The sequence below is a fragment of the Syngnathus floridae genome, chromosome 3 (assembly GCF_059516105.1).
Source record: "Syngnathus floridae isolate MCC-2025c chromosome 3, RoL_Sflo_1.0, whole genome shotgun sequence".
NCBI lineage: Eukaryota > Metazoa > Chordata > Actinopteri > Syngnathiformes > Syngnathidae > Syngnathus > Syngnathus floridae.
Window position 1 is genome coordinate 20,478,243 of NC_142415.1, and position 24,957 is coordinate 20,503,199.

Genomic DNA, 24,957 nt, shown 5'->3' on the forward strand with positions numbered 1-24,957 from the left:
CTCTGTCATATTTAAAAATAAAAAATCAGCCAAGATGTGAAAATTCCATATGTGTGCACCAGCGTAAGCTTCCGCTTTACCACCTAATTAGAAACGATGAATTATGCATCATTTGGTGGCATAAATAGAACTGGCACAACAGTCGACCTCAATGAAGTCATGTGGCGGCGTCCATCTTTCATCAGAGAACCATTGCAAAAAAGAGACTGATCAAATATTTGACTTTCAATCTGTATAATAAAATATTTGTCTTTTTATTTGTTATCCGCCCGGTGCGGCAACCTTTGAAGGAAGTTTGGTAGTTCTAAAGTCTGCTGCTTGAAGGTCATATTCCATTTGACTGCACAAGAATTCTTTTCAGTGCTTCACACTGAATTTGATGTTGAAAATAGACTATTTTAGTCCATGCTTGTGCACCAAATCATTGATGATATTTGAAGATTTATTTTGATATAAACAACCGACCTACTTGTGCAAGTAGACACATGCATAGAATTGACTATCAAAAACAAATGACATGATTGATAGACTAAATAAATGACAAAAATAGTCACTCTCAATGAACAGGGGAGGATAAAAAGAACAAGCCAACAGAACCGGCAAAATCACTGCGATTGACTCACAGGTCTGGCAAACAAAATCTCAACTAACCGAGACACAAGAAGACACAAGAAACTAGCAACAACAGAATATGAGACAAGAAATAATCCGAAAAGGGTGTGACAGGATTTATATACGCGACAGGTAACGAGAGGCAGGTGACTGGGATTAGTACGTAGATTGAGAGTAGACACAGGAAGGGAGGGGCGAGCACACAGACAATGGACTGACCAAGTTGTGACACAATGGAGTCCAAACATCAACAAGACTGGTTGAATTATCTTTAATTTACATTATATTAAAATATGTTAAGTATTAATTTTGGATATGGTAGAACATAAATACAAAATAATTCAATTTTATTTATGAAAATATTTTTTTTTTCATGGTAAAGATCAGAACTACTCTATTTCCCAGTAGAACCTGGGCTCTCTCTGAGAACCCCAAAATTGAACCATCACCGAAAAACAATGTTAAAAAATAAATTAGCATGTAGTCTTTGATGTTAGCAATATTTTTGACAGTATCAAACAGCCGTGCTGTTTTCCAGATGACCCCAGGATAGATATCGATACAATTTAAAATTCTCCAAACAAATCTATCAATTATAATAATGTGAGAAATATTAGGAAGATATTTAAAAGGCTGCTAGCTGGTGACAATGATACATTTCTGCCTTTAACAAGGTTGTCATTAAACAGATCTGAAATGCCACGGCGCTAATAATAGCTCCTCTAAGTAACCTGAAGTCTGTATTTCCATCCATGAGAACTTCCTGTGCTATCTATATTTTTGTTGTGCTGGTGAAAGTCGCCTACAGTAGATACGCTGAATTAGGTATGAGAATTTCCTCCGAAATGTCTTCAATCACTATGGACGTTCAAACTCTGCTCCAGCAACGAGGGAGCATCGGTTTTAATGTTGTTTTTCATTATTTACAGCGAGGGAGTTTTCTCACGTCGTATTTTGGGTCTTGTGGGAATTTGAGCCACAATCCTCATACCGTATTCTTGGATGGTAGAATTACAGTGGCAAGACATGAGCTTCAAATTCAGACGAGTATGCAATGGTGAATGAATGGCGGGCAAGGATCATGTCGATAGCCAAAGCGCAAAATTTCCGTTCTGAAAAAAAAAAAGCAAAATTGAGCTAGAACATCAGATTTATTTATGACAAGATGTATTAGCAATGCTGAGCAGATGCTGTCTTATCATCTTATCATCCAAAGTGAAATCAACCAGAGAAAATCCTGCAGACAAACATTTTTGCACTTTGGCTATCAATATGACGAACAAGGAGCTGATTTGAATCTGCAGCTCCAGATGAATAAAAGCAATAAAACATAAAAGGACACAATATTTTTTTTTGTTATCTCTTTGACAAGAGCAGGAAAGATATCAAATATATTTCTTTTGTTTTGGATGCAAATATTAGTCAGTGTTTTCCATAATCCCTTCCTTGACACGATCCAGTGTGAGCAAGAGTGCACATCTCGTACTGTACAGCAAGATTCCCTCAACCATTCATGGATGGCATTTTCTATTTCTCTCCAGCAAAAAAAAAAATCCTGGCAGCTGACAATCTGCATATTGTGCATTGTATGTAGAGCCAAGCAACAAGCTGAAAAGATTGGATTTTTCTTTCAGACGCTCCAGGAGCTTGCAGAGTCTGAAACACGACGGAAATTTATATATATATATATTTATATATTTTTACTCTCTTTCTCCATCATGCCCTCAAATTTAAACACACCAATTAACCTGTCCGTAAAAATATAGAGGAAAGGAAAATGTTTGACATTTCCTTGTAAAAGCATTACAGAGAAACTGTTTGCAAATTGCATATTCATTTCAATATTTTGCCACTTGTGCTGACGCCTAATGCCTGTCTTTAAAATCAAATTACTTTGGCTTTCCTTAATGTTTTTACAGCAGACTGCCACGATTTGCATGACTGAAGGCCACGCATCACACAGTTAAAGCTTTACATTTCCGAAAAGAGTTAGTGTTGAAAATGATACTTAACAAAATAATCTTCCGTTAGTGAAAGCAGGACATGTTCTTTAAAAGTCTTTGCAAGGATGCACGCATGGCCTGTGTGTCCTGCACTGTGGCATGTTCGTGTCACATGTCCTCATTTTGTTAAACGAGGTTAAAACTCAACATTTACGACTGTTACAATAACAGGAGCACATGTACGCAGGTCATCGTCATGGCGACAAAGGTTGCAGTCAGTCTGATACTCCTGGATGAGACCTTCACCTTTGCTTCCTTTATCGGCGGGTGATGATGATGATCACTGGACACATTTGGATTCACTGAAAAGAGAGCACAGCAAGATTACACAATAAAATCAATAAAAGCTAAATTGGAAGAAACGAGGCCAGTTTGAGAAGCTTCGTATTCCGTTTGTCTGCGTAATTCCAACCTCCAAAGGAGAATCCCCAATCAATTGCATTTTGGATATTAATTTTGGATTCTTGCATAACATACATTTCCATTAGCCCACAAGGATAAAACTTGATCACTGCGGCATCTGAAATCAAACACCTATTGATCCACTCTGAAGCAATCCCCTGGACAGCCATTTGAATGCCCATAACGGTGAACATCCACACCTTATATTGATTTTTTTTTTCCTGTTATCAAAGTTTAAGAGGCTCTGCTAGCGCAAAAAAGCAGTAAGACTAAATTTTCAGATAAATTCATTCGAGTTCTTTTGTACCAGCCAAATAATTTATGACACAGCTAAAAATATCCTTGGTGGATAAATCACTCTTACCTTCCAAAGTCATTATCGGAGTACATTTAGAGTATAACGAGTGAATGTACATGACAGGTGACCTATTCAAGGTAAGAAAAAAAAAATATTGGTATTCTGTAGGTTCATGCCGTATAATTTGGACGTTGGGGTCGATAGGGAGCTCATGAGTTGGCTCAAATCAACTTTATCATGACACGTTGTAATAAAGTCTTGTGCACAAAAAATAAAATATTTTTATTCCCTGTTGTGGCACATCATCATGCTGTTCCAAGCTGTTAGTAGATGAGAGAAGTTTCCCTCAAGCAGTATGAGACTTTGAAAGCGCATTGATGGTGCACAATGTCAACTTTGAAAGTAAACTACACTTCGTTAGCTGCACAGCGTTTTTGGAAAGTCAAGCCACAGCCGAGCGGTTCGGATGTTTGAAAAGCTTGCTTGGACAATGAGGCTCAGTGTGAAGAGAGACATAGGTCAGAAAAAGAAGCTTACAACCGAAGTGAAATCGATAGCCGCTGATTCCTGAGGACCGCAAAGGATCAATAGTGCGCTAACTGCAGAAGGGGAAAAAACACTTAACACATGAAGTGATGGAAAGTTTCTTCTGTGCGGTGGTCATATGAGGGTCAATTTTACACGATGTTCAAAGGCTTGTGCTATATTACAAAGATCCGGTCCACCATACTGTGTCATTGTATTTTATTTATTTAGAGTGACAGTAAAGTTGAAGTGAATATCAGTTGCCAAACTGCTGCTTGTTAAGAAGTAAGTGATGATGCGTTCGCTGCCTTTACTTAGTGCTCATATTTCAATTTTGCTTGAAAGGAAAAGCAAAAAAAAAAAAAAAAAACGGGTCACTTTTAAGTCAAAAATTGCTTTTCAAAAATCGTCCAATGATGCCTTGCATCTCTAGAAAGAAAAAAAAAAAAGTCGGGTCACTTGTAAGTCAAAATTGTTTTTCAAAAATCATCCAATGATGGCCCGCATCTCTAGAAAAAAAAAAAAGTCGGGTTGCTTGTAAGTCAAAAATTGTTTTTCATAAAGCGTCCAATGATGGCCCGCATCTCTAGAAATAAAAAAGTCGTGTCTCTTGTAAGTGAAGCTCACTGAAAATTCCAGCCTGAGGGAGAAATCTCAGTAGCATTTAAGCATTGATTTTGCTGTGATTTGACATTATTAGACTGCTGCTGCCAGAAATAAAGCCTGAGATAAACTCTTAACCCTGAGAGAAATCTTTTCACTCTGCACTGAACTAAAGTTAGAAGGATTACATAGGCATTATTAAGAACAGGACCAAAAACCCAACAATCCAGTTTTATAATCTCGTGCAAGCACGCGTGTGCATGAATGTGTTGGACGAGTTTGTGTTAGTCTGAAGTGGATCCTGAAATTCTTCTTTTCTTGAGTTTCCTTTTTTATCATCACCTATTTGTCGAAATATTGCTCGGGTTGTCTTGCTCCAACAAAGTCGTATGACATAAAAGGAGCAAAAGATATTTTTCCCGAAACGCATGCTGTGTTTTCTGACTGCACAAACAAGAAAGAAGGATAAAAATTGTGTTGTGCGACAGCGGGGGAATATCTTCACATTTGGAGACAAAGCAAAGCAACGCTTCTCTTTTACCGAAGCAGATAAAGAAATATTTTTGGGAGGTCTCTTATTATTCTGGATTAGATCTTCTAACACTTATGTGAAAGTGTATCGAAGGTTAATTGCATTTCATAAAGGCCGAGCCAAGTGCGGCATATTTCATGAGAAGTCGCAACCTAGTAAGTGTAAACAAGAATGACAAGTGCTTTTTTCTAAGGGAGTAGATTTTTGGCCTTCGTTAGTTTTGTTTACCCTCGAACAAAATGAACTCAGAAGAAATCCAAGAAACCACTTGAGACCACTTGGAGGGACGTCTGAGTGCAGGCACAACAATTGCAAATAACGGTGTCGGAGACGCCATGCTACTTTCATTAAGCCTTGACATTCAGGGAATGCGGAATAAATAAAGTTCTATCGATTTGCGATGTGCCATTAATTTGCCTGTAAATTATCTGCTAATGTTTTTTGCCTCCTTTTTCAATAGCGAGTCAATCTCAAAATGTCACATTTGACTTTTAGATGCGCTTCAAATATGTATTTACTGTGAAGCAGTGGCAGATTCAGATGTGCATCACCTAATTGGGAGCGAGTGATGCGGGTGGAGGAACGTATATCATCGGAATCGGCTTCAAGTCCTTTGTTGTGTTAGAAAAGCAAGCGTTCTAACTTTAGTAAAAGTGACAAATTCAGTTTCAGTGGCAATTATAAAGCACCCTCGCACTTTTAAGCAGCACTTGACCATCACAGCAATGTTTAAAAGTAGTATTTATTTATTTATGTATTTATTTATTTATTTATTTAATGATTTTATTTATTTGTTTCTATTTATTTATTTATGTATTTTATTTTTAATTTATTTATTTATATATTTGGTGCTTTGGCCACTAAAGTGCGCTTTATTTAAACTGACTGGCTTTAAAAGACAAGCCCCAATTTTGTCCACACCAAAGATGGTCAAATTTTCCCTTTCAACACCTTTGCAATTGCAGCTGAATGGGTGCAGAAAAAAAAATATACAGCCCGATTTACCCAAAACAAAGGCAGCATAAAATCAAGCGGCTTAAGTTACACGGTGTAGATAACAAAAGCAGACAACGAGTGATTTGACTACGATTCCTATAAAGCGGTCACCTTGAATCAGGCCGGCCTGCCCTTTGTCTGATTTAATTTACCTTCTGCAGCTAGCGGATTTCAAATGTCTGGCCCCAATAAAACAAGCATCCGTCCGTCCCGCAATTATAGCACAGAGCAGATCAATGGATTCTAATTCAAGGGTGAAGCATTATTCTAAAACGCAGAAGCCTCCTCAGCGTCTCGGCATGGGGTTAACACAATGATCAAGTGCTTTGCTTATATCCGCCGCCGCCGCCGCCGCAGCGAGCGCCACACTCAGACTATTCATGTCCAGCAATTCCATCACCACAGCCTCCATTACATCCTCCGAGCAGTCAATACTGGGCTCTGACGGCCAGTCACTCAGACTCAGGTTGCGCAAACGCACACACGGGCAGAATATAAATCGGAATGAAAGCTCTGCACCTGTGACCGGTGCCACACCTTTTTTTTATCAAGCAGGATGCATTCCATCTAAGCAATTGTTTTCAGAGAAAAAATAATATACACAGAAAGGAGGGGGGGAGTTTGGTTAGTAAAAATAAAAAAATAGAATGCAGGGATTGGTGCTTATAAATACAGTTCTATTCTAATCTCAATGTCATTTTGATTCTAATATAATGTTGGCCAAATATATCAAAATAGAGTGTTTTTAAATAATTATGAAGCGACTATTCCATTGAGGGAAAATAGTCGCTTCAAAACAACCATTTCTGCCAACTTATATAAGATACGTTGAAAATAATGTTATTAATATTCATATACACAATGAATCGGAGCGAATGTCATCAGTGTTTAAAGCACTTGCCTTTCTCCGTAAAGAAAAAAAAAAACAAATCAGCTGCTTGCCACAAAATCGTCTTTCTCCCTTTTTTTGTCAAACCTCACAAAGCTCGAGCCAAGAAGCCAAATAGATGTGAATAGCACAAGGTCATTCTGTTTTGCTCCAGCCTTCGCCAATCTGTCTCGCTTTGACGATAAGCGCCAAAAGGATGTGCTCGTGCGCGAGTGGGTGTTTGAATAAAAGAAGATTAAAAGTGCTTAAAAAGTGATTGAAATATGTTTTGTATGCGACTGTCAATCTAAATGTTGCTGTTTCAAATGATGAGGAGGATTGGTGATTTATTTCTCTCATCTGGTTTCATAGGTGACTTGTGCACAAAGTCCAACTCCAAGGGCAAAAGAAATATGCAAACAACAAAAAAATATAATATTTACAAAAACAAACCGATCAAACTCGGGAGCCATTGATGGCGTTTTAATGAAACACCTTGATCATAATTTCTCAGTCTCATAAATAAATTAAAAACACTTTCATTAAATGGAAAAGAAGATGATTTTCTAATTAGCATGATCACACCCTACCCAGTTCTGATGCAAGTCATCTGAGAAAACACAATTTCCATAATAAAGTTTCTAAATGCGTTGTGATCTCTTTGGTATTAACCTTCCATTAACCTTTCCATAAACACGGAGCGTCTCGGAGCTTTTATTTCCTGGGACTGCGCAGCAACAGGCATGGCCCAAATTCATCAGACTGGCTGTGGAATTGCTTATGCTTGATTAAGCGACTGATAGCTCTTCGCCATGCCGAGGCGAGGATGAACAACTGGCACAAGCTGCTTGTGAGCCAGGAGGTGCAAATAAAATACAACATCTGGTCCATCATTATGTCCTGCTTCACTCAGGTCAAATTTAAGAAAGAAATGCAAGGAGAAAATCTGGAATGTCTTTCCAACGCAAGACCCAACTCTATTTATTATAGTTATAATATAATTTCTATATAATACTAATCTTGCCGGAATCGAGACGTTCACAAAAACATATGGGTGATAAAAATATGCTGCAGTGTGAATCAAAAAGTAATCTGATTGCATTTATTTATTATTTTAAGAGGAAAGTTTTAATTTAAGGGATTTGGTGGTATAGCAATAATGGATGTATCCAAAAGAAAAATGTCAAATGTGAATATTTTAGGGTTATATACAATAGTTGAAAACTCAGAAAAAAGAAAAAAAAAACACACATCTCTTGAGTCATTTTTTTCCCTTCTGTGAGAACAAATCAGGATTTGAATTGGCACGCTTATCTCAGCGTAGCCAGGCAACTGCTCTCGTGCACATCATACTCTTGCAGGCACCTCAGGACTCACAAATGTCATGCGCTGAAAAAAAACTTCTCCCATTCCAGCTAACCAGAATATATTCAAATGTTTTTCAAATAGTAACCGGGCCTAAGCGATCAACACTGTGTGACTGTGCCGAAGTGTGCACGTCCGCTCCAAAAGGACCTCAGTCTGACAGTTGAAGCTCACTCGGGTTCTCCCAGTAAATGATTAACTTTGTGAACCATTAAGTAGCTTCATCCCCTCAGCAAGGAAAAAAAAAAAATCAACCTGGACCCTTCCCTCTGAGGATTAGGACAATCCCTTGGACCTCATCAAAGGTACTCCAAGGTGAAGAGGGCTGCTGACTTTCTATCAAATGTCAGTGAAGTGCACTCGAAACCAAAAATTCAAGTAGATGCCTCTACAAAAATTCAAATCACCTGGATCCAAATACATTTTGAATCCACTTCTAGGTATATTTGACTTATTTCGCCATTTTCAGCAGTAAAAAGTTCATTTTTGTTTTTCATGAACTTTTTATGAACAACAAATTAAAAAGTACCTTGCCACTTGCTGCCGACTGAATTCAATTAGATCAAATTATGAAATTCAATTAAGCCACAATCAGCAAAACAAGGCCAAGTTTGAGGTCAGTACTCTCGGTAGGAATCAAGAAATCCAGTGACTGTAATGACAGATGATTAGAAAGCGTAACGGCGCAACCTTCCTTTTAACTTGACTTGAAAATTCCCCGACAAGGTCTGAATGTGGCATGAAATAAGGTACGGAAGGAAGCATGGCCAATTGATATTTAATTAATGGCAGGTCCGCCTGGAGGGCCCCGGCTCATCTGCCGCACGTCTCATCCAATATTCATGATTTACAAGCGGGCTTCTTGCCACATCAAACTTTCCACGCGATAGCGAGCAAAGATGTTGAGTAAGATTAGGCCGCTGCATGAGTACGGAACTTAAAGGAACTCTGGAGACTAAATCGGAATCCGAGCCAACTCGTAAATTGTTTTCCATGCACATCCAAGCGGCTGTGTCATAATCACATCTTGCTACGTGATGGGAGGGGCGTATACAAAATTTTGTTTTGCTACTTTGTTTTGGTTGTGTTCGCTCTTCTTTCTATCTGTCCCCTCCACAACCTTATTCTGTCCATCCTCCTCCATTTTCCAATAAATAGCACAATACAAATAACCACGCCAAGGGGGGGTAGTAATTTAAATTTCCCTGGCGCAAATAAAAGTGTTCCAGCACGAAAAGGCAAACAGATCCGTCGTTCTGCATGGCCAAGCAGCAAAAGAGGACAAGTTTAAAAAAAAAAAACCACACACAAGAATGGCTCAGAACAAAACATGGAAGTACCGTATTTTCCGCACTATAAGGCGCACCTAAAAACCTCCAATTATTAAAGTAAGCTTTACGTGTTTATTTTGTGTGTTGTGTGATATTAACGTTCGAGCAACGTTGAGTTATTGATATATTGTTATTGTTGTCACTATTTCGAGTGTTACTATATTGTGATTGCATTAACGTTTGAGCAACGTTAAATTATTTATTCTATGCGCCTTATAATCCAGTGCGCCTTATATATGGACAAAGTTTTAAAATGGGCCATTCATTGAAGGTGCGCCTTATAATCCGGTGCGCCTTATAGTGCGGAAATGTAGAATGTATTAGAATTGTTATGCTAACAAATATTAGCTAAAAGCTACTATCATTGTTATTTCCCCAAAGAGAGCATTCCATTCTGACTTCAAGAACGATACGGCATAATTTGCAGGTCAAGTTTACACCCCGACTTGGCCCACGCTGTATAAAATACAAACTAAATGCCGTCTTCTTCTTCACGGGAGCCCACGGCAGTGTTATTAAAGTGCCGGGCTGTGTTATGATGATAGATCTCCCCACCAAGCTTTGGACCTCCAGTGACCACAATTTACACTCAAAATAGAGAGATTGGAAGTGCAGACAAGTGATACAAGCAATAAAGTCTGGCTCAGTCACATACGCTGGCCCGGATCATTTCAACACGGAACCATTTGGAGACAACTGTTGATGCACATCTGAGACGCCACGTCCTTCCTGACATCACTTTTAGTACATAAAACGACGCCGTGCGTATTGTACAACGTCGGGGATGGCTAATCAATTATGCAATAGCTTGGTGACAGAAACAGCGAGAACCCGCCTGCCAGTCACAATCATGACTATTTGCCAATTTCCCACCAAGCCTCAGTGACAAGCCGCTGGATGGCAAGTGCGATAATGGATGGTCAAGCCCGGACCGCACATTAGCAATCGGATCGAATCTCTGCAGGAAGTGCGGGCGGTAATCAATGGCTGGCGAATGTTGAATGCCAGTATTGCTGATCGATAACTATTCATTGTCAGGGAGCACATTTTACACACTTTATAATGTGGGGTTGGCTCATTAACATGCGCAATTAAGATTGGGCTGAATTGCGAGTACTAATGGAGACACGCTTGGGACATTTATCGACAGTTGCGAGATGGATCTGCCAACTGCGGGAAACAACCTGCAGTCCATGGAACGAAATTTCTCTTTACGCAACCCAAAAAATAAATGCAGCTCTCTAACGGCACATATTTTGTGTTTTGATTTGAAGAGTTGAGAAGGGCACACTTTGCTAGAACTGCCAATCAGGCAGAAATTATTCCTTGTGGTTTGTGTCCATGGAAACTGCAACACCCACAAGGGGATCACTGATAATCATCAGCTCACTGATGGGTGAGCGAGACGATCATGTGGTTGAAATTCTGTTGACAAACGTCCGTTTTTACTGCCACATGTTTATCGTGTTCAATCTTCATGTCCTTTTCCACACTGAAACGTTCTTGTATGCTTTTGAACTTTTGTAATTCCTACGGATGCCCAACAGAAACACAACCCTCACTTCAATTCTTAATCAAATAATAAACAATACTGCTGTAGGAAAATATAATAAATAAGATAAAATAATAAATAAATGAGTAAATGAATAAAATAAAATAAAATGTATGGGGCCACTCGAGAGTTTGGTCTATCTGCAGAATCAGCCATGGGACACAAGATTGATCATGTGTCTGCTAAAGTCATCATGAAGTAGATCAGGTCCTTTTTCTTCTTCAAACAAAAAGTAAAGCTTCAAAGTAGCCAGAGATCACGTTCTAAAGCATTTGCTCAACACCAAGCCCACGCTCCTTTGATCACCACAAAGAAAGCAATGTTTTCCTCTCAGATAAAAGCGTCTCTCCATCCATCATGAGCCAAGCTTGCCGCCCAACATCAGTCTGAGTGGCGTCACCCTTTTTGCTACGCACCACTGAAATTCTCTCCAGTCACCGCTTTCACCTCATGCGCTCGTGCCGAGGTCTCCCGCAACGAACCGGCCGTCTGCAATGTTTGTTTGTTTTCTGCCTGCGACATGTGAACGGAGCGAGGAGGGCTGATGGGAAAGCAACGTGTGGGTCTGCTGCCTATGGGCCGAGCTTACTGATGCACATCTAAGGGTGACCTTGGAGGCCTGACGATGAAGGCTGAGTGACATTTTCAGAGGACAGTGACGGCAAGGAAAGAACACCTGCCTGTCATGTGTCACTGGGATGAGAGACATTTCGGATCGTGCGCTTCCGTGCAGCAGATGATCTCATAAAGACTTTTATAAGAAGGATGGAAATATTTTTCACCAAATATTTGGAATTGGTTCTAGCTGTCTGCCCTAAACACAACAAACAGCTGAAAATAATAATAATAATTATAATATATTATATAATAATAATAATATATAATATAATATAATCCTAATAATGAGTATTCTGAATGTGTAAATTGCAGAATGACTTATATTTATGACAAAAACAATTCTAAATGGAGAATTAGTCAACATTGGTAGGAGCAAAATGATGTGCAATTCCACCCAAAGGCAAATAACGAGACGGTCCCAAACAATGACATTTACAATTAGGTTTCCGTTATAGCAGAAGGAACAATTGTTCTATTTTAGGGCTGGCCGGGAGCGTACAAAAGAGATTCATTTAATGAGTTGGAGTCGGAGAATTTCAATGTGTTGCGGTTCAATTAATCCTAATGAAGAGTTCATCTCCTCTTTTCATTGATAAAGCAGACTTTTGTGAGAAGGTCTCCATATGTGACACGGAGCTGGTTATTAAAACAGTTGGCCCGCTAATGTGGCCTTGCCCTTTTCATGGTTCATTAGGACAATGAGAAACCTTTTTGCAGATGAAGCTCATTAGGCTCAAAATTCGAGTTGGAATATAAAATGATTGAAGCCAGGTACTGTACTTGCATGTATGAGTTTGAGTAGTTAAAGTAAACACACGGCGGCTACCTGAGGGAGGAATGATGAGAAGGAGAAAGTTGTACATTTTTCAAGAAAGTGACGATGACAGAGGATGAAGAGTGAACAAAGTCACGTTGGAGACGATTGAGAACATTTCCTAGACTTCAGGGGGGGGACAGATTGAGGTTTGCATTTCAATCCTGGAACTTGTCTGACATACTTTGTATGCACTATGGCTGTGATTCCATTTATAGAAGACAAGATTGGCAGACATCCAAACTCCATGTAAATAACTGCAGCGGCATCAACAGCCCACAGTGACAACACAGTTGGCCTGAGCTGACTCTCGGTGATTTAAACGAGGCTGACATCCACGTGGCAGTCCTCGCTTATTTTCCTTATTTCATAATCGGCGCAGCGCTAACGAAGCATATTTACGCCATGTTTTTTTTTTTTTGCTGAAGTGTTTTGTCATGGGCTAGCGTCTATGTCGCCAATCTGATGACTCGGCACATTTGACAGACAAAAGATATGTATCAGACTCACACTCATCTTGAGAGACTTGATTCTGATCTGACGATATCTGACTGCCTGGTGTTTTTTTCAATTCACGCCAGCATGACACATATCAGAATTGTCACTGCGTGGTGTGCAACATGTGAGTTGAATTTCCCCTCGAGGGATGAAAATGAGTATGATAGTCCATTTGAAAATGAAAGGAAAGTCTCTCCAGCTCAAGCGTCTACGGACAATAGAAGCTTTTCCGCAGATAAAAACTTCCTTGCTCTTTCATTGTCAAAAAGATGCTCTTAAGTTTCGGATTTTTTGATGCACTCTGAAGGTTTTCATCGGCATTAAAAAAAGTGTCCTTTCGATTGAATATCCAGTAAATTTCATATCTCGGAGGTCACTGTGTTTCTCGGCTGTTATTTGGGCTATGTCGCCTTTCTGTCCTTCAGCTTCAACGATTCTGCCTCCCCCATTTGCTTTTACCAAGCCGTACTTTCTACTCCAAATGGTTGCCGAGAATCCCTGCTGGAGGTCCTCTCGTCATTCAGCTTGGTGGGCTGAGTGTGGAGGAGGCGAATGACGGCAAATCGGCTCTCGGATGATACGGCATTATGTATATTTGCATATTTATTCGACTCAAATAATCAAGCCGGTTGGAGTAAACTATCCAAGTAAATACACAAATCAGATTTTAATTGTTGATAAAAATCAGGATTGCCGATTCCCTTTTTGAAAACATCATTGCAGGACAAAATCTAATTTAGAAGGTCCAAAAGTTTTTACGTAATCTTGCCATATAATCAATAATATAATATAATATAATATAATATAATATAATATAATATAATATAATATAATATAATATAATATAATATAATATAATATAATATAATATAATATAATATAATTAAGCCAATTGGAATAGACAATCCAAGTATATAAGAAAATGGGTTTCTAATTGTTGATAAAAATCAGGATCGGTCGGGCCCTTTTTGAAAACATCATTACATGGCCAAATCTAATTTCGATGGTCCAGTAGTTTTCACGTAATCTTGCTGACAAACGAGCAAGGGTGCAAAACATAACCTTCTCGCTGAGGTAATAACCGCAAAAGCACACCTAAAAGCAACTGTATGAAATGAGCCGTGTGAAGAAAAAGTGGTTGGGGGAAAAAAATCATTAAAAATGAAAGATATCACATCACAGTTTCCAGCTCGAATCCAAACAGCACTGAGGTTGGTCCATCACAATTTACACGCACACGCTGACAGCTCTGTGTGCAGCCTGCAGCTTTTGCCTTTTGGTGTCGTTTGCAATCCCCCACGGAGTTTGGTTAGCGCGCTGGCTGACACACGAGTCTCTTCACTTTCAGGACTACGTCGCTGACAGCAGCTTCCGTCTAAGGTTTTCATTTTATTAATTATATTATATTTCATTATATTATATTATTAAATAATATAATATTATATATTATAAAATTATCATTATATTTATTAATTTTATTTTTCATTTTAGAAAGGACTTTTTATTACTTGTTTTTCTACTTTGTATTCGTGACCAGTTCATTTGTGCGGTGTTTCAATTTCCACATTTTCACACAACATCCACCCAGCCAGGTAAGTTTCCAGAAACATCTTCTCCCACTTGCCTTTTACTTCCCTAATAAATGTGCCATACCAGGATCCCATAGCTCAAAAACTTGACATAATAAAGACAACAGATCACATTTACACATTACCTTTGAATTGTTCCAGCACAATGCTAGTTTTTACGACGAGCGCGGTAAATAATTATTCCCGAGAGATCATTTAACAGGTCTGGGAATCATTCCAGTCAGGCTAAGTGGACAAAAGGTTGTGAGCTCCACTACTGAAAATAATTTGCATGGCATTATGACAGGCATGGAGGAGGGCGAGAAGCACAGTAGGTGAGCTAATCTCATCTCACACTGTAATGAGAATAAAGATCTTTCTAATAGACACAGTCTAGTGTTCCGGGAGAGTTGAAAGCACCTCTCAGAGACACGAAAATATTGCTGTCATGTAATCCTTACTCTTGCAGAAGCGGTATTTCATTTACAGTTTGGAAAATGTGACAATTGGAACTATGGAAAAATAGTCTAAATCTATTGCGCACGTCATCACCTGTGATTAGTGCGAGACTTCGACTATATTCAGCAGCATTATATTAGAGAGTTGCGAAGCCCAAATCAAACACCTGCAGAGATAATATTAACTCATTATAATTCAAGCATGCTTCATGCGGGACCGTTGCTATGCTAGATTTGCGTCATCCATTGGCTACTTGCTTGGTCATGTGACATACCCTTCAAAAAAGGATGTTTGAATAATAATAAAATAAAATAAAAAAAATATTTAAAACTTAAATTGATAAAATAATGCCACATTTTGAGACACAATCAATAAAACAAAAATACATTTAAAAAATAAAATTTGTCAAATAGTGCCACAACGTTTTGAGACACAGTCGTATTTGCTAAAGCCCCACCGAAAGAAAGTCTTTTTTTCCCATGACCCGGTGCGTTTCTTCGAAATCGATGTGTGTCTCTGGGTGCTGTCGGCGTGTTTGACAGATGTTGTTTTGCACTACAATGTTCACAAGGCAGCACAGTCACAATGTCTGCAGCTGAATCCAGGCTGGCCTGATAAGAGCCCAACACTTGCCTGTTGAGATTTCAGCAGCGAAACAACTCTTAGTTGTGCAGCCTGTCAGTTGAAAGTCAAGGAAACACAAAAATGTCCAACTTTTTTTCCCTTTTTCTAGCATGCTGCAATTAAGCAAAGTATCAACTGGTAATTTGGTTGTGATTAATGCTCGCGCGTGTTGTTATGTTTTCAGGCAAACATTTGCATTTAGCTCATTTAGCTTTGTATAATTAGAAGCTCACAAAGTCTCTAGATGCTTGTTTGTTAGAATTTCCCGACTGGGAACGTAATAATAATAAAACACCAGAGTGAGAGTGGCAGAACTGCTTTATAATACCGTAAATTGAGCCGGGCGCTGGTTTTTATGTGACGAATCCAGGTGTATATTTACTCCATAAACATTTATCATGAAGCAGCTTAACCCTTCGTTTTGAGGCCTTTAGGTTATATCAAATAGTAATTAGGCAGCTGATATTTACCTTGCTGTCATATCGCTGATGCGTGCACAAGCAAGTGAATTGATTTGATTTGATTCCGCTACACGTTCCACTTCAGCTCCTCGCACAGCTGTTTGGTTCTCATTAGTCATCACGCTCGTGATGAATGCACCGGGCTGGCTTCTTCTTCTCACCGGAACGTCTTGTTATATTCCTCATATTGGTTCCTCCCCCCTTTTTCCCCCCTTGTTCCAAGTTTTGATATGATCATCCTCCTCTGTTGTACTTTGTGCTTTCTCCCAGTTTGTGCGACAGATTTTTTTGTCACACTTTCATCAAGTGAATTCTATATTTTCTCCACATCTTTTCACATAAATAAAAAGAGTATAAAGTAGAACAGCTATTAACTGCATCCATTTTACTATTTTATTGTCCCTCTGAGGAGCAATAAGAATGAGGTCAAATCATTTGCGGTCACTTTGTTGGTATAATAACAAGATGTGGTACATAAAAAAAATTGCCAGGCCATCCGCCCTTCAACGCAGCCATGAAATGAGAAAAACAAGGGCAGGCTTCTAAAATGGATGTAGGAGGAAGAGCTATTTCCATATCTCACTGGTGTCATGTTTTAGTGAAGGTTCTCAGCCATCTGTGTCACCAGAGAAGTCATTGCGAAATCTCTGGCATGAAAATATCTGAAAAGCAACCCCACGCTCCCGTTCAGGCACAAATGATAATTTACTTATGACTTCTGAGTGTGCGCATAATAATATAATAATGATGACAAGAGTTCTCATGTATTAGTAAAGTCATGATTTCTGACTTCCTGTGAGTTGGGAAAGTATCAAATGAGTTTGCTGTGTGACTGTGAGGGCAGGTTGGCGTGCTTTCTTCTGACGCAATTATGCCTAAAGAGGATAATCCTTTTATTGTTAGCATCGATCTATTGAATGTTTTTATCAGACTATGCCATCTACAGCATGTTCTGCTGATAAAGCTCAAAGACACGGGAGGAGGATTATCGATAATTGCATTGAAATGGTGCCGCAGTGAGACGTGCGGCTTCGACTTCTCATGCTTTGATGCTTTGTCCAAAAAAAGCTCTCAACGCCCACACTGTCTATTTTCTCTTCCATCCATTTTTTTTTATTATTTTGTTTTTATTATTTGACTTTTTTCTTTTTGTTTCATTCACTCAGCTCTCAATGCCCACACTGTCTATTTTCTCCTCCACCCTTTTTTATTTTGTTTTTTGTTTATTTATTACTTAATAAATATATGATTTATTATTTATTTTATTTTTTTATTATTTTACTCTTTTCTTTTTGTTTCATTCATTCAGTTCTCAACGCCCACACTATTTTCTCTTCCACCCTTTTTTATTTGATTTTGTGTTTATTTATTATTTAATAAACATATTGTTTATCAAAAAATCAATTTATTTTATTTCTACTTTTTTATTCTTTTACTTTTTTATTTGATTTTTCATTCATGACTTCTATTGTGTTTTTCTCTGATCGAAGTTTTGCACTGGAGCATCACGGGCAGCAAATACAGCAAACTAGCCCGAAAGAGAATCCGTTTTCACTCGAGAGAGAGAGAGAGAGAGAGAAGGTGTAATGAGTCGACTCTTACATCACTGGGTGCAGCTGGCGCAGATTTGCGCAGCTTGCTACTCTGATCACGATAATGTGTTATAATCAGAACAGAGCAAACCTTCTCTCACTGCAACCGGAGCAATATGCTGTAACAAACTGCGTCTCGTGCTATTAGCATATGTAAATTGTCACACTTTTAATGAGAGGCTTGTGATCGCCTGCATTCCTTGACAAACTCTCATTTAGCGACGTTTTTAAACTTGCTCATAGATTCTCAAGGCAGGCAGCTTTGGCCAAAGCCATCAGGGCCTCAGCTGAGCCATCATTAGGCAGCAAGTTCCAGACGGAGCGTCGGGCCGTAGGGGAACATTTACGCAGCGTGAATGACTTGTTTGGATGACCACCCGCCCGCCACCACCCTGGCTGTCGCCACAGGCGAGATGGGAGGGATGATTAATCCAGCGGTTAGCGTGTTTAACGATGGGGAGGAGGGGATGGGCATCCATGCGACGTGAGGAAGGTGCATTGGGGGTTCCTGATCCTCTCTGGAGCGATCGTTTTTTTTTTTCAATAACGGATCTTGATTGCCCCCATTGAAGCTATTATCTTTCATGACTATTATTATGGGTGTCATAAACTGCAGTCTAGGATGACTCTTATTAAGATGGATTATTATGCAGATTTACTTCCAACACGCTTGACCGGTTTTTGAATTTTAATCATGCAAGCAGGTAGATGGGTGATATGTGAAGAGAAAGTAATTAATCAATTTTTTTGTAGTTTGAGTTAATTATTTTTGTTGCTGTTGCTGCAAAAAAAAAACTACAAGCTTGTTGTTCAGTGACATTAAAAGAGGTTGCTCACGTTTGGAGACTTTCTGGACGTTCTTCTTGACCTCTCCACCAGCTGAACCATCACAACCATCTTCATCGTCGCAGTCGCCGCTGTAATGTCCTTCTGCATCTCCGCTTCCTGTTTCAATTTGGTCCAACGTTCCCAGTTTAGGAATGGATTTCCCTTGAAGCAGCTAATGGAGCAAAAAAGTTGTTTTACTTCTTCTGGAATCATCTCATGAAGACATATTTGACTGCTTACAGTCCAACATTAACATTCCGTATTTAGATTGAATATACATTATCCCGTGCACACATATCACGTTTAATATTTACACGAGGCGTACGTGGCGCGACGCTGATGACACGAAGCCAAACAAAAAGAAAATGTGATCAAACACTCTCCAGCCAAATCAAACAGACGGATGGACGAGCATCGGTTCATCCCGCTAGAACAATTTATTGGCTCATGCTGAACAAGTTCAATAAGAAAGAAAAAAAAAAAAGCTTTTCATCTGTTGTGGTTTTTGGTGTGTTTGTTTACCACCCCTACCGCCTTTTTTATGTTACCAATAAGCACAAACATTCTATATTTTGGTTGCTTCAGAAAGGATCCAGCATTTCCCTTGTGTTACTTATATTGCATATTATATTTTCTTTCTTATGCACTTAAATGTATATTTTCTTTAAGTATCAGCCTGCCTGGGGACTGCGGAAATCGTCCCTATTCAAATAAATGAATTCACATAATGCAAGCTTTATGCTGATCACAAAGCTATTGCATCATTTTAATTAGTTTACTGCCGTGCTTTGCTGCAAGAGAGCAACAGTGTCATGGATACGCTCAGGATGAGTGCCTATGTAATTATAGCGCACTCTTTACCACTCATCAGAGACAAGCTTGGAGAACAATGGAGCACTTTGGAAAATATGTGCAGGAAAATACTCAACATAGCATTGGATATATATATTTTTTTTTTTGAATAAGCAGTGTTCATGCTACGTTTAGTCGTGTCTGGCGAACATCTGCTTAAACGTGGCGTCCATCTGTTTCAGGAGATCATAGTGAGACAAAGCAATCACGTTTTGGACACGCTTTGAAGAATATTAGCATTTCCAAGCTCAAACATTTATTTAGCCAGACACATTAATGAATGCCGTGGCATATCTGCAACTCATTCGCTCCGTCATTCATCTTTGTGATATTTAACGACATATTCATTTGTTCCAAACCGAGGTGCGCATTCATCATAGTTGACCCCAATTAGTGTTAGCGCCGGACTGTATTGACATGCAAGAAACCTGAATGGACAATCTGAGTTATTGACCCATACATTGGTTCAAATTATCTTTCAACAAGCATCCACGCCAGATGCGAGTCGAACTTGACTGGGATTTATTTTTTATTCAAACTCGAAAATGACATCACTGCTAAAAAGAATCATTTTAGAATTGACATAGCTTGTCCTAATTCTAACCAAACTGGATTTGATTTTATAAATACATTTTTGGCGTTTAAAATGCAGTTTTTAATTGAAACAGATGCACGAGTAAATGCTTTTGGACATTTGGACTCACTGGGCCATAGAAATATTGGTGACGAGCTCCATCACGGAAAATGATTTGGCAGATTTGGCAACGCGAGACTGGCAAGCGCAGAGTCAGCCGTTTGCTGGCAAAATGCAGCTGGAGCCCAAACATCTTCATTTCTTACTCTTTAAGGACCCAAAACAACATTTGAGAATTCAAATCATCCTGAATATATTTGCAAAATGACCAAATTAACTTTATATTTGCTTTTTTTCGCCATGGAGAAAAGTAATATGTTTTCCATTTTATACAATGGCACTGTTGTTGACCACATCCTCTCCCATCTGTAAATAGGAGGAAGCAAGAGGAAAAAAAAAAAAAAGGTGCACAATGACCACATTTGCTTGCCAGAGGAGAAAAGTGTCAGGATGAGAGTCGATTCCCGGGACGCACGCTATCATTTTGCATTTTCCTCATCGCTGCAGGAGTGCTGACAGGGTGTTTATTAGGACCATGTGCAGCCCAGAGCACCACGACTAGAACAATATGGCAACGTACAAAAAGTTCCCATCGAAACTTTTCACTGCTATACAAATAAATATGGAATGATCAAGTATATATTTATAAATGGAGAAAAAAAAAAGGCAAACAAATGTCGACGACCAACAGGTGGAAACATGAAAATCTTAAGCACAAAATAAATATTCTACTTTACAAAACGATGATTTTTGCCTATTTTCTGAGTGAATACTAACTCATTTATTTTTAAAGTTAGTATTTGTGTCACGTCATGTTTTGGATAACGGGATGGAAATTTCAATATTTTTTTTATCTGAATCACTGATTAGTTGCTCATTATAAAACACTGTTTAAAAAACAAAATTGTATTTGCGAGTCAATGAAAAAAAATGATTTTAGTTAAAAAAGAAAAAGAGAATGAATTTTGCTTATTTTCTGAGTGAATCGAATTCATTTATTTTTGGAGTTAGTGTTTGTGTCACGTCATGTTTTGTATAACGGGATGGAAATTTCAACAATTTTGTTATTCGAGTCCTTGATTAATTGATCATTTTAAAAAAAAAACTAATAAAATATTTCAACAACAAATTAAACCTCCAAAGCTCAAGGCCTTACGAATAAACTAGAATAATCATTTTTCAGCATATTCAGTCGATGTTGTGGTTTCTGTCTTGAAAGTTTCAAAAGTTTGCCATTGTTTTGCCCCATCCCAAAAATAATGAATCGTTTTGGAGAACGTAAAATGAAGTCATGAAACACTCCAATGAAGCAGCTGCCATAAATTTGCCTCCAAAGCTGATTCTAATTCTACAAGGGAGATTTATAGCAGCCATCTGACTATTTCATTGCTGTCAGATATTGTAATTTTCGATGCACATTTGCGACCACAACAAATAAAGTGCAAATACATTCCCAGTGTTAATCTTTCGGGGAAAGGGAGGAGACATGAATAATTCACAAGAAAAACTGCTGGTCAACCAGCACATCAATGACTGGTGAATAATTCAGAGGCAGAGCGGGTGAGAAGCTGCCTGGCCCTGATTATGATTGAGAGACACGGGGACAGAACCTGCCTGGAGATTCTTGATGGGCTTTACCGCATCAAGAAAAGAGGACAGCCAAGGAGGAGAACGGCGGGCGGACAAATAATTCATAAGAAAGAACTGCTGATGAGCCCCGTGATGAAATCCACAGTTGCATGATGAATTTGTCAATAGCTGCATTTCTATTTGCTGGGTTCCGCCTCTGCCCAGTTGTCTCGCCAGCGGAATAGCAATGAGAGCTTTCCATTTGGGTTTCGAGAAAGTGGTCACCACGCGGCGGATCCGTCAAGGTCGCGGACAAAAGAAATAAAGATCATAGCGGTGAGAAATGTCAAACAGACGCGTGGCTCTTCTAATAAAAATAGCTCGCGGCGCTCTCTTTAAAAGCTAATATCATCACATTATTTACCGGCAGCCGTAATTCAGAGCGGAACATGCTATTTATGCACTAATACACATGTTCCTTCTCTTCCTAAGGTCCAAATAAAATGATTTACGCAGGCATTACGTTATATGGAGCTCCGACTCGTTCACGCGTATAACGGAATGAGAATGTGCACTGGTATATGTAATTGATGTTTGGGCTGGCCGCAAACCGGCCTGCCATTAACCCACACAAACACGCCATTTTACACGGGCCTACTCGCACAAACGATAAATTTACATTTCATTGAATCGTACGGGCATTTTACAACACAAAGGATGGTATATGATCGGCCATTTATCGTCTGGCCTCTATTTCTCTTGAGCTCTTATCAACTGAGATTAAAGCCACTTGTCTGGCCCTTGTTTACGCCACATGCAGCAGATTTACATTATCGGGATGGAACGTTGACATTAAATGACACTTGAATGTCCTAAAGAGATGCCAATCAGCTCTTTGCAAATCAAGAGACGAACGCTGAGCCGTAAGAGAGCAATCATATTCCATTCAAGATGGACAATAATAAGCATCGGTGTCAAACCCGAGGCCCGGGGGCTAGATCTGCCCCAGCACATCGTATAACAGCAAAGTCTTGATCGCCTACCTGATTGATATGCTTGAGTTTGTCTATGATTTGATGGATCACAGAGTCGGCTCCTTTGACTTTGACCTCGGGGTTGTCGGTTTGAGCCTTGATACCGTTTCCCACCACGCGTAGAGTGTAGCTGTGAAGACAAGAAAATGATTGACAGACGGGCTCACAACATAAATGAAACCATCGTCGCTGACCCTCTTTGGATATCAATAATAAAAATCATTACTATTCACAAGGCGCTCACAGGTGATGATGTCATTCAATTGCCGTGACATCCCGGGGCTGAAAAAGGATTTGTAAAGTGAACGAATCATAGCACGATGTCTTCCGCCGCTACTCTATAGTCGTGCGGATATTTTTATGATCACACTTGAATATAAACCGTGCAGCGAGTACACTGGATGAAACTACCACTTATGATGTACACCTTGATGCTTTTAGATGCCACATTAATCCTTATTTGAAAGCAGCTCGATGCTGTTATTGCTCGGTAAGAAGACTTCATTTCCCCCAAGGTCTCGGTCTTTCCAGCTGTGATAACCGTGACATCATTTACACATAACTCAAACGCCCACATAAAATCAAATACAATGAATAGATCAAAACAAAAGTGTCGCATATGCAAGCCCAGCGAGATGCTAAAGTATCGTTAGCGCCGTGAAAATTGCAAATCCGTGCTGAATTCCGAGTCGTTAACAAACGAGAGTGACTTGAAGCCAGTTGGAGGTCAAGAGAGGACTTTATGAATAAATCAAGCCCAGGAAGCAAGGTGTCTAATTTATTTAAAAGAAAATATGGGTGGTAGAATTCAAATTCTGTCATCATGTCTGCATTGTACGGATGTATTTTTGATGCTCCTTTCTAACTCACCGAGCGATGGAAGAGTTCATTTGAACAAATACGTCTGGGAAAATAGCGGAGAAAAAGTGATGCTGACATGACACGCTTTTCAGTCACTGGCACAAATAAATTCCACATTACATGGTATCGTACAAAAAGGTCATTCATAAATGCCCAATGCCATATTTTATTCCTGGGAATCTGAAATCTTATTTGGTTGATCCATGCTCGGTTGAATAGGGAGAGATTGTCAGGAGATGGTTTTCTGAACCTTGAAGGTAAAAAAACGATGTGTAAATGAAATGAAGCCTGCGAGGAAGGACGTGTCAGTCTGTGTTTTTATTCTCAAGAGGGAATCCTTATTAAGGCAAATAGAGAAAAGTGCAAATCACTCATGCATCACACTCTAAACAAACTTTGAGTAAATCAAATTAGATTCTGTAGAGACAAAAAAGGCCATCGTACGTGCATGTTGATTCGATTTCTACGTGACTTGAAATTCCAACGTTACACGACTCAGAAAGTTTGATCGAATATAACAAAAATATTAAAATAAATCGGTACGCTCGTGTGAGATGTTAATGACAGCAGCGACAACACAGATAACACAGCAAGGCTGAGTGAATCCTCTCGCAAAAATTGATCCCTTAACACCCGACTAGCATGTTTGTTCCAATTACACCAAAGCCGTAAGCCTCCAAGTGCTATTGGCTCGTGCAAGCGCATCAACGTGGAATTTTCCACCCAGAGCAGTTTCAGTAAAGTGCCGGCTTGAATTAATAGCAAGTGCGAGCCGGTCAGCAGGTAATTGCGCTTTGGTGACAGGAATCGGTAATTACTGAGCTGTCAGAGCTCACTCATATTACTTAGATGGATTAATTACAGATACGTCCACTAAATAGGGGGCTAATGATAAAGTGGACCGTTTTTATTTCCAATTAGGGCTTTTAACAATTGAAGTCTTGGGTAATTGTTACCGTCTTCTTTTTTGACTCTGCTCGTTCATGTTTTTACAGCAGCGCTTTACAGTGAGAGCGCAACGCTCCATCTTTATTAGGAACAGCAGAGGAGCAGTAGTCGGCAATAAATAAATAAAAATTGCAAAATAAAATAATAATCATAGAATAATTAATAAAATAATAATAATAATATGTAATGTAATAATTTATAATAAAAAAATGATAAATAATAATAGATAAACTAATTAATTAATAAATATGTGAAATGACTCTGCAATCTTGATGGCAACTGATTGCATATTTATAAATGAAATAAGTCGCATTGGACCAGTTGTCCCCCTTGGAGGTGGTCGAAGCAGGCGGAAGATGTCGATTGACTTCCTGCCACCAGATTGTCAGTCTGCCAGGCGCATCTTCAAGACCCTTCTGCTGTAGGCTTGGCGAAAATTCTGCTACTAAACACCCACAGCGAGCCTTAAAAGCACGTGTATGAAAATGAGGATTTTCAAAATGTCACCCC

General features: G+C 39.1%; 1 protein-coding gene across 1 annotated transcript in view; it reads right to left on the reverse strand.

Moving 5' to 3' along the window:
- Positions 1-867: 867 nt before the first annotated feature.
- The window catches only part of gpc5a (glypican 5a), a 46,128-nt gene continuing 22,038 nt past the window's right edge, over positions 868-24,957 (reverse strand). Inside the window, exons 7-9 of the mRNA XM_088371050.1 lie at positions 22,648-22,768; positions 18,559-18,721; positions 868-2,917 (exon numbers count right to left, since the gene is read on the reverse strand). Of these exons, the coding sequence (XP_088227176.1) occupies positions 2,775-2,917; positions 18,559-18,721; positions 22,648-22,768 (427 nt within the window). The 3' untranslated portion in view covers positions 868-2,774. The remainder of the gene's footprint in view (positions 2,918-18,558; positions 18,722-22,647; positions 22,769-24,957) is intronic.